Here is a 14,891-nt window from a genome sequence, read left to right on the forward strand (position 1 = left end):
CCTAGGGGGCCCTCGGGTGAAAACTCAGGGTAGGTGACCCGACCACGAGGCCCTACGTGGGTGCGGGTGCGTGTTTATGTGGGGGGGGTGATGGGGGGCAGTGCGGCGGTGGAAGCCGGGCGGCTCCCTGGCTCGGCCGAGCGGCCCCGTCGCTGTGGCACCACATAGCCCCCCGGGGTGCCAGTCCCCGTCCCGGGTTGACTGGAGCACCTCGCCTGGGTTGCCCCCACGAGGTATCGCCGCGGGGTCCGCGGGATTCGCCCGGCCCTTGTGGCTGGCCTCGGGGGTGGCGGCTCCGTCTCCTGGGGCTCCGGCGGTGGTCTCCTCCTCCATTCCAACGGCTCCCCTCGGTCTCCGGCACCTGCGGGCTGGGGAACAAACTCAGAGGCGGTGGGGTTTAAGGGTCGCCGTCCTCGTCGCCCCCGGCCCCGCCCGGGGCCCCTCGGAGCCCGGGGCTCCGTGGGGCCCATATACTGCGCGAGGCCCCCGGGCACGGGGGGTGGGGGGACCCCGGGGTTTCGGGGTACTTGGACGGCGGGGCTCCCCCCCTCGGGGGCTGCTCGCCACGGCTTCAGTCGGCGGATGTTGACCACCATCTCCCGGCCCCTCTCTCCTCCCTGAATCAGCACCGTCCATGGTGAGATCTGCCGTCTCACAATCCAGGGTCCTCGCCAGTAGGTGGTCAGCTTCCCCACCTGTCCGGCACCGACGCGGGGAGTGTACAGCCACACCTCGGAGCCCGCAGTGTAGAAGGGGGGCTCCATACGGGGTCGGGCGCCCTGCTCTTGCCGCTGGTGCGCGGCCTCTCCGTGCGGGTAGGCTCGGCCCCTGGCCTCTCGCAGGGTCTCCAGCAAGTGCTCCATGGGGTGGCTCCCTTCCTCCCGTTGCGGCGGAGGGACACCGAACAGCAGATCTGCGGGCAGGCGAGACTCGCGACCAAACATCATTAGGAACGGGGTCTGTCCTGTAGATGTGTGAACGGCGGTGGTGTAGGCGAACAGGGCGTAGGGGAGGTGTTCGTCCCAGTCCTGTTGATTCGCGGCCGCCATGCGTTTAAGCTTCCCGGCCAGAGTCTGGTTCATCCTCTCTACCATCCCGTTTGCCTGGGGGTGATATGCCGTGGTTCGGTCCTTCTGGATCCCGAACTCTCGGCACAGCGCCTGGAATAGTTCGGCCTCGAATTCACTACCCTGGTCGGTAATGACTCGTTCGGGGATCCCGCACTTAAGTACGTAGTTTTCCACGAAGGCCCGGGCCACTACGAGGGCTGTTTTATCCGGGATAGCCACCGCCACGGGGTAGCGGGTGAAGTACTCCACCGCTACAATAATATATCGGTTGCCCCGGTGGGATCGTGGAAAGGGCCCCTGCAAGTCGATTCCGACCAACTGATTCGTCCGACTGACTCGGAACGGCCTCAGGGGTACTTGGTACCTCGCCGGCTTTTGCCCACACTGCTGGCAGGCCCGGCAGCCCTGCACCCAGGCGGCCACATCTTGTGCCAATTTAGGCCAGAGATACTGGCGACGCAGAGTCTCCCGGGTGCGCCGTTCCCCATCATGGCCCCCGAGCGGGTGGTCGTGTACCAGTCGTAGTAGTTGGGGTCGCACATGGGCGGGAACGCAGATGCACCCAGGCTGCCCAGCGTCGGCCAGTTCCCTCACCACCCCGTTTTCCACACACAACCGGGCATACAAACCGCTCCAGGGCCCTGGTAGTGCATCCTCCTTCTCTCGCAGTGCCGCCTCCACCGCCGCCAGATCCGGATCTCGCTGCTGGGTCTGTCTCAGCTGCTCGTCGTTCAGGCCCGGGAAGGCGCAGCCGACGTCCTCCTGGATCCGTCCGATCGGGTCCCGAGCTGCGGGTCCCGCGCTTGCCGGGCGGTCGACGGGATCCTCGGTGCCACCTGCAAGGGTCTCTGTGGCGCACACTGCACTCTCTCTCGCTGGGGGGGGGTCAGTGGCCGCGGCCTCTCGGGGGTCCGTTGCCTGCCGGCAGCGTCCCCCCGTGAAACACGGGCAGGCCTCCTCCGCCCTCGTCTCGGCGAACACCGTGGGTCGCCTCGACAAGGCGTCCGCGTTTGCGTGCGTCCGGCCAGCCCGATACTCGATTTGCAGGTTGTACTCCTGCAACTGCGCCAACCACCGGGCCATCTGCCCCCGCGGCTCCTTGAATGTAAGAAGGAACTGCAGAGCATAATGGTCAGTGCGTACGCGACATCTCCTGCCGTACAAATACGGCCGGAACTGTTTGCATGCGAAAATTACGGCGTACAACTCTTGGCGGGTCACGCAATAGTTCAGCTCGGCCCCACTCAAGGTCCGGCTGGCGTACGCGATGACTCGTTCCGTCCCATCCTGTACCTGTGACAACACCGCGCCCAGCCCGCTGCTGCAGGCGTCGGTGTCCAAAATAAAATCGGTGGTAAAATCGGGGAAAGCGAGGGTGGGGGCGTGGGTGAGGTGATCTTTGAGAGTGGTGAAGGCCGTCTGGCAGGCCCCCGTCCACTGGTAGGGGTGCTTAGGGGAGGTGAGTTGGGTGAGAGGGCGTGCAATCTCACTGAATCCCTTTACAAATCGACGATAATAGGTGGCGAGCCCCAAAAATGATCTGATCTCCGTCAGATTCCTTGGCCGTGGCCACTCCACTACGGCGCGTACCTTCTCCGGATCGGTGTACACGCCTGCCTCGCTGACGCGATGCCCGAGGTACCCCACCTCGCGTTGTGCGATGTAACACTTACGTGGCTTGAGCTTGAGATGAGCCGCTCGCAGTCGCTGGAACACCTCTCGAAGCCTGGACCAATGCTCAGACAAAGATCTACTGAACACTATCACATCGTCCAAGTAAATCAGGCACTGTTCCCACTGCAAGCCCCGCATCACCAACTCCATCAACCGCTGGAACGTCGCGGGCGCGTTAGTGAGTCCGAACGGCAACACTCGAAACTCAAACAGGCCCATCGGGGTGGTGAATGCTGTTTTTGGCCGATCCTCCTCCGTCATCTCCACCTGCCAGTACCCGGACGCGAGATCGAGGGTGGAAAAATACCGCGCTCCTGCGAGACTGTCGAAGGTGTCGTCGATGCGTGGGATGGGAAAAGCGTCGCCGAGGGTGACTGCGTTCAATTTTCGGTAATCAACGCAGAACCGAGTCGATCCGTCCTTTTTCGTTACCAGTACCACCGGGGCAGACCAAGGGCTCGCGGAGGGCTGGATTATGTTATCGCGTAGCATATCCGTGACTGCCTCTTTGATCTGGGTCCGTTCAGGCGCGCCCACTCGGTATGCGGGGAGTTTGATGGGTCGGGCTGCACCTGTGTCAATTTGGTGCTTGACCAGGTCGGTCCGGCCCACGTCCGAATCGTGCTCACTGAACACGTCGGCGTACTCCCGCAATAACCCGCGCAGCTGATCGGCCTCCCCCTTAGGTAAGGCTGCCCAAGGCACATGTAACGCATCCTGCAGGGGAACAATCTCGGCTCGGGGGGTCGGGCCGACCCGCCAGGCCAGATCCTGGCTGTCCTCGGGGCGGCCAGGGTCCTCCGCCCAGAGTGCGAACACCGAGTCGTTCGAGTGGCGAGCGTGCAGGGGGTGTACGGTGGCTACCGGGGTGCGTCGTCGTATCATTGCCGGGGTACTGTGTGGGTTAAACACACGTATAAACAATCGGTCCCCATCTGCGTTTACCAACGTGGCGGATCCCACTATCCCATACCGTTTTGCCAACTCCGGGTGAGGAGTTAGCATCACCTCTCCTGATGGTCGGAGCGCGGGGTCGGTGGGGGATGTTGCCACCGGCACCAGCATCTCGGTGAGTGGGTCGATGGTGACTGCCGTCGCCAGGATAGCGACCACAGGTGCGAAGCGGGGGCGCGTTGGTTCTCGTCCCAGGAACGGTATCCGCTCGCCGTTGCTCTCCATGGTGGCGCATCGCTGGCGGGGTTGCACGTTGAGTCCCAACCGTTCTAAGAGGTCGGTACCTGCGATACACTCGTGACACAACGCACTCGACACGTAGAACTCCTGGGTGCACACCTGACTGCCTATGCGGACCTCTAGGGTGGCTCTCCCCAGCAGCCCCATTCCGGCTCCGCTCGCCGTGTGCAGCGCGCGGTCCGGTGCCTGCAGGTGACGCACGTCGACCCCGATCGCGCTGCAGTGCGCTGCGCTCACGAGCGAGGCCACCGCCCCCGTGTCCAGCAGAATTCGGGTACGCACTCCGTTTACCTCCCCTTCCACGAGCGACGTGGCCCCCGTGATCCCCGCCACCAGCTCCCGTAGCCAGTCGCCAGGAGTCACCGTTTCCGTGGGCGTTGTTGTTGGAACCTGTGTGGAGATCACTCGCTCGCCATTATTACCGTCTTTTTGCATCGGGACCGCTTCGAATGCACCCCCAGATGGTCCACTCTCTAGGGGGCGTTGGGGTTTAACCCCGGCGCGTTTCTAGCGCGGGCGATCTGCGGACAGTCTCTCACGAGATGCCCTCGCCGGTCACACAGGTAACACGCACGGGGGGCCGTCCCGTAGGAGCCCCCCCGTCCGTTTCCTATCCCCCCTCCGGCACGCCGCTGCCCCGACTCTGCCTCTAGTCGGGCTACCCTCCCAGATAACCCTCCCACCGTGGCGCGTAGGTCCCCCATTTCGGATCGGATGGTCTCAACGGAGGATTGCACCTGGGTTACCTGGCCGGCTATATCTCCCATGCCGGTCTGTAACCCAGCTACCCAACCCGGGGTTGTCTCGCGGGACACTGGAGGTTCTCTTTCCCGGCCCCTTACCGTCCTCGCGAGCTCCTGTTCCTCCTCCTCGTCTTCCGAGAGCAGGCTCGCAATGGCGCGCTCTCGTCCCAGCCCCCGGAGCTGCGCGCGTTCGCTGTGAATTCTTTCACACTTACGTGCGCGCTCGACAAGGGTGTTAAAGGGAAGACGTGGGCAGCTCATGTCTGGCTGCCACCACGCCGTGCGAGACAGGTACCGCTGGATTTTCTCGGCAGCCAGTTCCTCAATAACCTCAGTTGCGTACCCCGGGCGTGCGATCTTTGTTAACTCGCGCACATCCTCGGCGTAATCACGGAGATCTTCGCCAGGTTGGCGACGGCGCGCCTCTAAGGCCGATTTTGCTTCCTCCTCGTCCCGTGTGCCAAAACGCTGATCGAGTCGGCGCATCAGCTCCTCTAGCTGTGTCTGTGCGCTCGCGGGTAACGCTTCTACAAAATCGGCTGCCCGCCCATCAAGATTCATATTAAGTTGACGTACTGCCTGCGCGTCCGTCCATCCATTAATTTCCTTGGCCCCTAAGAGATTGCGGGCGAATGCCTTCCACGAAGGGGCCCCCCGGCCGGTAAATATTAGTCTTATTTTAGCGTGAGGTAACGCGGGGGTCCGTACCGCTTCCGACACCAATTTGTGGGGGTCGCTAGCCCCCGAGATCCCTCCCTCGATAATACTAACGGCCGGACTAACATCATCAATCGCCCCCCCGCTGCTAAGCGAACCGCCGCTAGGCTCCTCACCCAGGGTGTGGGAGCCGTCACCCGAGGATTCCCCTCCACCGCGGGTCCGCGTAGCAGGCATGGATAACCACGCACGCGCACACCCACACACAGCTCTGCACGGCACTCACCCAACCCTGACCACTCACGTTAGGATCGCGCACCTGTGTTACACACGTCGTGAACGTGCGCGCACACACGCATACAGCTCCACACGCGATACCCACTCCTGCGCCGCTCTGCGCCGCGCTGGCCGCCCACGTTACGATCGCGCACCTTGGGCACGCCGATTACGCACGCCGAGAGCTTACGCAAGTAACGAGCGCACGCAAGCGGGGCACACGCCGACACGACGACTCGTCCCCTCCCCCACTCGCGCGTGCACGTCAACACAAATATCGTACAAGGACGATTCTCCTCTCACACGGCTGCGTAGTCACGCCAGCACACCAAAAGTGCTCTCCCCGGGCGTTAACGCACACACCTCCGTACCCGCACAATCGTACAGAGACCACGGCCTTTATGCGTACAACGACCACACACTCGCGAATGCAGTGCACGCTAATACCACGTTCCAAAAACACCCAACAACACGGTTTTGTTACTACGCTCGAGATTTTATTAGCCCTTGCTAACCAACCGAGCCACCCGTGTGTGTGTGCGGGACAGCAAGGCGCTTCTAACCCACACTCTGGTGCCGTGTAGCCCTATTCTATGCTGCGCTCTCTGCTAAACCGCTTTCCTACTCGTCCTTACCCCGAACTAACCCTCTCCTACGGATCCTACCCTCCGCTCTGAGGTGTTGTAAGGCGCGCAACACGATACCGTCTGTAGTCCTTGGTGACCTTGCGGCGCTCAGATCGTCCTGCAGACAATCTAGCGGCTCGCCCGATGACTCCTTCGTCGCTGACCCCGTGTCCAAACTCCAGAAGAAGAGAGTTCCCTACTGCCCCTGCGTTTTCTTTTAAACTATTCACATCAAAGGCTAGGAGCCCCCGTCCCGACCGCCTTGGTCTCTCGACCAATCCTGAGCCTAGGATTTCCCGCTCTTTTGCGATCCCGCCGGCCTTTGAACTTTCGACCAATCAGTCGTCCCGGGTCCTGATCCCAGCTATCTGCCTTGCTGACCCGTGTTTGTGTTTGTATGCGTTTCTAACTGCGGGGCTCTCTGAGCTCGCCGTGGTCGTGCGATCTCAAATCCGCCCACGGCGCCGCAGTGTTACTTGGCCTGGGAAGGGTCCTGTCCAATTCCCTGGCCCTGAGAAACCGTGGGGTAACCCCCCTAGGGGGCCCTCGGGTGAAAACTCAGGGTAGGTGACCCGACCACGAGGCCCTACGTGGGTGCGGGTGCGTGTTTATGTGGGGGGGGTGATGGGGGGCAGTGCGGCGGTGGAAGCCGGGCGGCTCCCTGGCTCGGCCGAGCGGCCCCGTCGCTGTGGCACCACAGCTGCCACCCGCCTCGCCTGTGTTTGTGATCCCTGCTTTCGGGCTCGATTACTCCCATCACATCAATGCTTAAAACACATCGAGTGGGTAAAATGTTATAGTTAATTTGGCGAATGTACGTAACTTATCCAATCTACACAAATCCTCACGATTGAACTGCACCAAGCGTCGAGCTCCTTGATCAGGGCCGAGGCAAGGCGAGCAACCATCGCCACGCCGTAAATGGGTTTGACTTACAGAATATGGCACGCATTCAACAGCAACGTAATACACTGTCATGTGTTACCGATGAACTAATGGAAGCGCAGCAGCATCTGGTTCACTTTTTTAACTAAGTGGGTGGCTCTGAAAAGAGCCGTTGAGGTGGAGTGAATCGAGCGTCGTCCGATCGGATTCACTTCTTTGGCGCAGTCTTCTTGGGCTTGGCCGCGGCCTTCTTGGGCTTGGCCACCTTGGGTTTGGCGGCCTTGGCCTTGACGGTCTTGGGCTTAGCGACCTTGGGCTTCGCAGCCTTGGGCTTGGCTGGGCTCTTCGCCGCCTTCTTGGGCTTAACAGCCAACTTCACCTTTTTGGGGCTCTTGGCCGCCTTGGCAGCCGCGGGCTTCTTTGCTTTCTTGGGAGACTTCTTGGGCGCGGTCTTCTTGGCTGCCGCGGGCTTCTTCACCTTCTTGGCTGCCGCGGGCTTTTTAGCTGCGGGCTTTGCCGTTGACGACTTGGGCTTCGCCTTTGCGGCAGCCTTTTCCTTGTTGAGTTTGAAAGAGCCAGACGCGCCGCTGCCCTTCACTTGCGCCACGGCGTCTTTGGCCACGAGCTTCTTGATGGCCAACTTCACGCGGGCATTGTTCTTCTCCACGTCGTATCCTCCGGCAGCAAGCGACTTTTTGAGCGCAGGAAGAGACACGCCGTTCCTCTCCTTGCTGCTGGCCAGAGCCTTGAGGATGAGCTCGGACACGCTGGGGCCGACCTTCTTGGCCTTTGGAGCGGCGCGCTTCTTCTTGGGGCTTTTAGGCGCTGAAGTAGCCGCAGCTGGTGGTTGAGCAGGAGCAGTTTCCGCCATCTCAAGACGTCGCTTTTATCGCCTCGCCTCTTTGAAATCGAAATCAGCGCTCTCACGAATTCGAAACGAGTGTTCTCCAGGCCCGAGGTTATTATAGAAGCGGCGTACTGAATGCGGACGTCGCTGAGATCATCCAGAACTCAGCTCTGGTGAGGGAGTTGCCACCATACTCACTGTGTTTATCACGCCTGCCTTTGGGCTCGATTACTCCCGTAACGTTCATACTTACATGCATCTAGTTGATACATTATCACGAAAATCACTTCTTTAATGTACGTTACTTATGCAATATACGACAATGCTCACGATATAAATTATAATTCAAAACAAGTGAACAACCAACATTTGGGAGACATTGTTCGGTCAGGGCATGCTATGACGATTGTCGGTTTTCAAAAGTGTTACTGATGAACACTATTTTAAACGCACTCGAATTTTTTGCAAGACAAGATGCTTCAACAGACTACTCATATTTAATTCCAACGAAATATTTTCTATTTAAGTTTTGCCTCGCGCGCTCGCGATTCCTCCTCTCGCGCTATGGTGAGGACTGTGTGGGGGTCGCTAGCCCCCGAGATCCCTCCCTCGATAATACTAACGGCCGGACTAACATCATCAATCGCCCCCCCGCTGCTAAGCGAACCGCCGCTAGGCTCCTCACCCAGGGTGTGGGAGCCGTCACCCGAGGATTCCCCTCCACCGCGGGTCCGCGTAGCAGGCATGGATAACCACGCACGCGCACACCCACACACAGCTCTGCACGGCACTCACCCAACCCTGACCACTCACGTTAGGATCGCGCACCTGTGTTACACACGTCGTGAACGTGCGCGCACACACGCATACAGCTCCACACGCGATACCCACTCCTGCGCCGCTCTGCGCCGCGCTGGCCGCCCACGTTACGATCGCGCACCTTGGGCACGCCGATTACGCACGCCGAGAGCTTACGCAAGTAACGAGCGCACGCAAGCGGGGCACACGCCGACACGACGACTCGTCCCCTCCCCCACTCGCGCGTGCACGTCAACACAAATATCGGACAAGGACGATTCTCCTCTCACACGGCTGCGTAGTCACGCCAACACACCAAAAGTGCTCTCCCCGGGCGTTAACGCACACACCTCCGTACCCGCACAATCGTACAGAGACCACGGCCTTTATGCGTACAACGACCACACACTCGCGAATGCAGTGCACGCTAATACCACGTTCCAAAAACACCCAACAACACGGTTTTGTTACTACGCTCGAGATTTTATTAGCCCTTGCTAACCAACCGAGCCACCTGTGTGTGTGTGCGGGACAGCAAGGCGCTTCTAACCCACACTCTGGTGCCGTGTAGCCCTATTCTATGCTGCGCTCTCTGCTAAACCGCTTTCCTACTCGTCCTTACCCCGAACTAACCCTCTCCTACGGATCCTACCCTCCGCTCTGAGGTGTTGTAAGGCGCGCAACACGATACCTTCTGTAGTCCTTGGTGACCTTGCGGCGCTCAGATCGTCCTGCAGACAATCTAGCGGCTCGCCCGATGACTCCTTCGTCGCTGACCCCGTGTCCAAACTCCAGAAGAAGAGAGTTCCCTACTGCCCCTGCGTTTTCTTTTAAACTATTCACATCAAAGGCTAGGAGCCCCCGTCCCGACCGCCTTGGTCTCTCGACCAATCCTGAGCCTAGGATTTCCCGCTCTTTTGCGATCCCGCCGGCCTTTGAACTTTCGACCAATCAGTCGTCCCGGGTCCTGATCCCAGCTATCTGCCTTGCTGACCCGTGTTTGTGTTTGTATGCGTTTCTAACTGCGGGGCTCTCTGAGCTCGCCGTGGTCGTGCGATCTCAAATCCGCCCACGGCGCCGCAGTGTTACTTGGCCTGGGAAGGGTCCTGTCCAATTCCCTGGCCCTGAGAAACCGTGGGGTAACCCCCCTAGGGGGCCCTCGGGTGAAAACTCAGGGTAGGTGACCCGACCACGAGGCCCTACGTGGGTGCGGGTGCGTGTTTATGTGGGGGGGGTGATGGGAGGCAGTGCGGCGGTGGAAGCCGGGCGGCTCCCTGGCTCGGCCGAGCGGCCCCGTCGCTGTGGCACCACATAGCCCCCCGGGGTGCCAGTCCCCGTCCCGGGTTGACTGGAGCACCTCGCCTGGGTTGCCCCCACGAGGTATCGCCGCGGGGTCCGCGGGATTCGCCCGGCCCTTGTGGCTGGCCTCGGGGGTGGCGGCTCCGTCTCCTGGGGCTCCGGCGGTGGTCTCCTCCTCCATTCCAACGGCTCCCCTCGGTCTCCGGCACCTGCGGGCTGGGGAACAAACTCAGAGGCGGTGGGGTTTAAGGGTCGTCGTCCTCGTCGCCCCCGGCCCCGCCCGGGGCCCCTCGGAGCCCGGGGCTCCGTGGGGCCCATATACTGCGCGAGGCCCCCGGGCACGGGGGGTGGGGGGACCCCGGGGTTTCGGGGTACTTGGACGGCGGGGCTCCCCCCCTCGGGGGCTGCTCGCCACGGCTTCAGTCGGCGGATGTTGACCACCATCTCCCGGCCCCTCTCTCCTCCCTGAATCAGCACCGTCCATGGTGAGATCTGCCGTCTCACAATCCAGGGTCCTCGCCAGTAGGTGGTCAGCTTCCCCACCTGTCCGGCACCGACGCGGGGAGTGTACAGCCACACCTCGGAGCCCGCAGTGTAGAAGGGGGGCTCCATACGGGGTCGGGCGCCCTGCTCTTGCCGCTGGTGCGCGGCCTCTCCGTGCGGGTAGGCTCGGCCCCTGGCCTCTCGCAGGGTCTCCAGCAAGTGCTCCATGGGGTGGCTCCCTTCCTCCCGTTGCGGCGGAGGGACACCGAACAGCAGATCTGCGGGCAGGCGAGACTCGCGACCAAACATCATTAGGAACGGGGTCTGTCCTGTAGATGTGTGAACGGCGGTGGTGTAGGCGAACAGGGCATAGGGGAGGTGTTCGTCCCAGTCCTGTTGATTCGCGGCCGCCATGCGTTTAAGCTTCCCGGCCAGAGTCTGGTTCATCCTCTCTACCATCCCGTTTGCCTGGGGGTGATATGCCGTGGTTCGGTCCTTCTGGATCCCGAACTCTCGGCACAGCGCCTGGAATAGTTCGGCCTCGAATTCACTACCCTGGTCGGTAATGACTCGTTCGGGGATCCCGCACTTAAGTACGTAGTTTTCCACGAAGGCCCGGGCCACTACGAGGGCTGTTTTATCCGGGATAGCCACCGCCACGGGGTAGCGGGTGAAGTACTCCACCGCTACAAGAATATATCGGTTGCCCCGGTGGGATCGTGGAAAGGGCCCCTGCAAGTCGATTCCGACCAACTGATTCGTCCGACTGACTCGGAACGGCCTCAGGGGTACCTGGTACCTCGCCGGCTTTTGCCCACACTGCTGGCAGGCCCGGCAGCCCTGCACCCAGGCGGCCACATCTTGTGCCAATTTAGGCCAGAGATACTGGCGACGCAGAGTCTCCCGGGTGCGCCGTTCCCCATCATGGCCCCCGAGCGGGTGGTCGTGTACCAGTCGTAGTAGTTGGGGTCGCACATGGGCGGGAACGCAGATGCACCCAGGCTGCCCAGCGTCGGCCAGTTCCCTCACCACCCCGTTTTCCACACACAACCGGGCATACAAACCGCTCCAGGGCCCTGGTAGTGCATCCTCCTTCTCTCGCAGTGCCGCCTCCACCGCCGCCAGATCCGGATCTCGCTGCTGGGTCTGTCTCAGCTGCTCGTCGTTCAGGCCCGGGAAGGCGCAGCCGACGTCCTCCTGGATCCGTCCGATCGGGTCCCGAGCTGCGGGTCCCGCGCTTGCCGGGCGGTCGACGGGATCCTCGGTGCCACCTGCAAGGGTCTCTGTGGCGCACACTGCACTCTCTCTCGCTGGGGGGGGGTCAGTGGCCGCGGCCTCTCGGGGGTCCGTTGCCTGCCGGCAGCGTCCCCCCGTGAAACACGGGCAGGCCTCCTCCGCCCTCGTCTCGGCGAACACCGTGGGTCGCCTCGACAAGGCGTCCGCGTTTGCGTGCGTCCGGCCAGCCCGATACTCGATTTGCAGGTTGTACTCCTGCAACTGCGCCAACCACCGGGCCATCTGCCCCCGCGGCTCCTTGAATGTAAGAAGGAACTGCAGAGCATAATGGTCAGTGCGTACGCGACATCTCCTGCCGTACAAATACGGCCGGAACTGTTTGCATGCGAAAATTACGGCGTACAACTCTTGGCGGGTCACGCAATAGTTCAGCTCGGCCCCACTCAAGGTCCGGCTGGCGTACGCGATGACTCGTTCCGTCCCATCCTGTACCTGTGACAACACCGCGCCCAGCCCGCTGCTGCAGGCGTCGGTGTCCAAAATAAAATCGGTGGTAAAATCGGGGAAAGCGAGGGTGGGGGCGTGGGTGAGGTGATCTTTGAGAGTGGTGAAGGCCGTCTGGCAGGCCCCCGTCCACTGGTAGGGGTGCTTAGGGGAGGTGAGTTGGGTGAGAGGGCGTGCAATCTCACTGAATCCCTTTACAAATCGACGATAATAGGTGGCGAGCCCCAAAAATGATCTGATCTCCGTCAGATTCCTTGGCCGTGGCCACTCCACTACGGCGCGTACCTTCTCCGGATCGGTGTGCACGCCTGCCTCGCTGACGCGATGCCCGAGGTACCCCACCTCGCGTTGTGCGATGTAACACTTACGTGGCTTGAGCTTGAGATGAGCCGCTCGCAGTCGCTGGAACACCTCTCGAAGCCTGGACCAATGCTCAGACAAAGATCTACTGAACACTATCACATCGTCCAAGTAAATCAGGCACTGTTCCCACTGCAAGCCCCGCATCACCAACTCCATCAACCGCTGGAACGTCGCGGGCGCGTTAGTGAGTCCGAACGGCAACACTCGAAACTCAAACAGGCCCATCGGGGTGGTGAATGCTGTTTTTGGCCGATCCTCCTCCGTCATCTCCACCTGCCAGTACCCGGACGCGAGATCGAGGGTGGAAAAATACCGCGCTCCTGCGAGACTGTCGAAGGTGTCGTCGATGCGTGGGATGGGAAAAGCGTCGCCGAGGGTGACTGCGTTCAATTTTCGGTAATCAACGCAGAACCGAGTCGATCCGTCCTTTTTCGTTACCAGTACCACCGGGGCAGACCAAGGGCTCGCGGAGGGCTGGATTATGTTATCGCGTAGCATATCCGTGACTGCCTCTTTGATCTGGGTCCGTTCAGGCGCGCCCACTCGGTATGCGGGGAGTTTGATGGGTCGGGCTGCACCTGTGTCAATTTGGTGCTTGACCAGGTCGGTCCGGCCCACGTCCGAATCGTGCTCACTGAACACGTCGGCGTACTCCCGCAATAACCCGCGCAGCTGATCGGCCTCCCCCTTAGGTAAGGCTGCCCAAGGCACATGTAACGCATCCTGCAGGGGAACAATCTCGGCTCGGGGGGTCGGGCCGACCCGCCAGGCCAGATCCTGGCTGTCCTCGGGGCGGCCAGGGTCCTCCGCCCAGAGTGCGAACACCGAGTCGTTCGAGTGGCGAGCGTGCAGGGGGTGTACGGTGGCTACCGGGGTGCGTCGTCGTATCATTGCCGGGGTACTGTGTGGGTTAAACACACGTATAAACAATCGGTCCCCATCTGCGTTTACCAACGTGGCGGATCCCACTATCCCATACCGTTTTGCCAACTCCGGGTGAGGAGTTAGCATTACCTCTCCTGATGGTCGGAGCGCGGGGTCGGTGGGGGATGTTGCCACCGGCACCAGCATCTCGGTGAGTGGGTCGATGGTGACTGCCGTCGCCAGGATAGCGACCACAGGTGCGAAGCGGGGGCGCGTTGGTTCTCGTCCCAGGAACGGTATCCGCTCGCCGTTGCTCTCCATGGTGGCGCATCGCTGGCGGGGTTGCACGTTGAGTCCCAGCCGTTCTAAGAGGTCGGTACCTGCGATACACTCGTGACACAACGCACTCGACACGTAGAACTCCTGGGTGCACACCTGACTGCCTATGCGGACCTCTAGGGTGGCTCTCCCCAGCAGCCCCATTCCGGCTCCGCTCGCCGTGTGCAGCGCGCGGTCCGGTGCCTGCAGGTGACGCACGTCGACCCCGATCGCGCTGCAGTGCGCTGCGCTCACGAGCGAGGCCACCGCCCCCGTGTCCAGCAGAATTCGGGTACGCACTCCGTTTACCTCCCCTTCCACGAGCGACGTGGCCCCCGTGATCCCCGCCACCAGCTCCCGTAGCCAGTCGCCAGGAGTCACCGTTTCCGTGGGCGTTGTTGTTGGAACCTGTGTGGAGATCACTCGCTCGCCATTATTACCGTCTTTTTGCATCGGGACCGCTTCGAATGCACCCCCAGATGGTCCACTCTCTAGGGGGCGTTGGGGTTTAACCCCGGCGCGTTTCTAGCGCGGGCGATCTGCGGACAGTCTCTCACGAGATGCCCTCGCCGGTCACACAGGTAACACGCACGGGGGGCCGTCCCGTAGGAGCCCCCCCGTCCGTTTCCTATCCCCCCTCCGGCACGCCGCTGCCCCGACTCTGCCTCTAGTCGGGCTACCCTCCCAGATAACCCTCCCACCGTGGCGCGTAGGTCCCCCATTTCGGATCGGATGGTCTCAACGGAGGATTGCACCTGGGTTACCTGGCCGGCTATATCTCCCATGCCGGTCTGTAACCCAGCTACCCAACCCGGGGTTGTCTCGCGGGACACTGGAGGTTCTCTTTCCCGGCCCCTTACCGTCCTCGCGAGCTCCTGTTCCTCCTCCTCGTCTTCCGAGAGCAGGCTCGCAATGGCGCGCTCTCGTCCCAGCCCCCGGAGCTGCGCGCGTTCGCTGTGAATTCTTTCACACTTACGTGCGCGCTCGACAAGGGTGTTAAAGGGAAGACGTGGGCAGCTCATGTCTGGCTGCCACCACGCCGTGCGAGACAGGT

At 61.5% G+C, this 14,891-nt stretch overlaps 1 protein-coding gene across 1 annotated transcript; it reads right to left on the minus strand.

Annotated features, from left to right (window-relative positions):
* Positions 1 to 7,333: 7,333 nt before the first annotated feature.
* LOC144948150 (histone H1.2-like) lies at positions 7,334 to 7,996 on the minus strand. Its single transcript, XM_078877579.1, has one exon. The coding sequence runs from the start codon at positions 7,994 to 7,996 to the stop codon at positions 7,334 to 7,336; it is 663 nt and encodes a 220-aa protein (XP_078733705.1).
* Positions 7,997 to 14,891: the final 6,895 nt, after the last annotated feature.

The sequence above is a fragment of the Lampetra fluviatilis genome, chromosome 48 (assembly GCF_964198595.1).
Source record: "Lampetra fluviatilis chromosome 48, kcLamFluv1.1, whole genome shotgun sequence".
Classification (NCBI taxonomy): Eukaryota; Metazoa; Chordata; class Hyperoartia; order Petromyzontiformes; family Petromyzontidae; genus Lampetra; species Lampetra fluviatilis.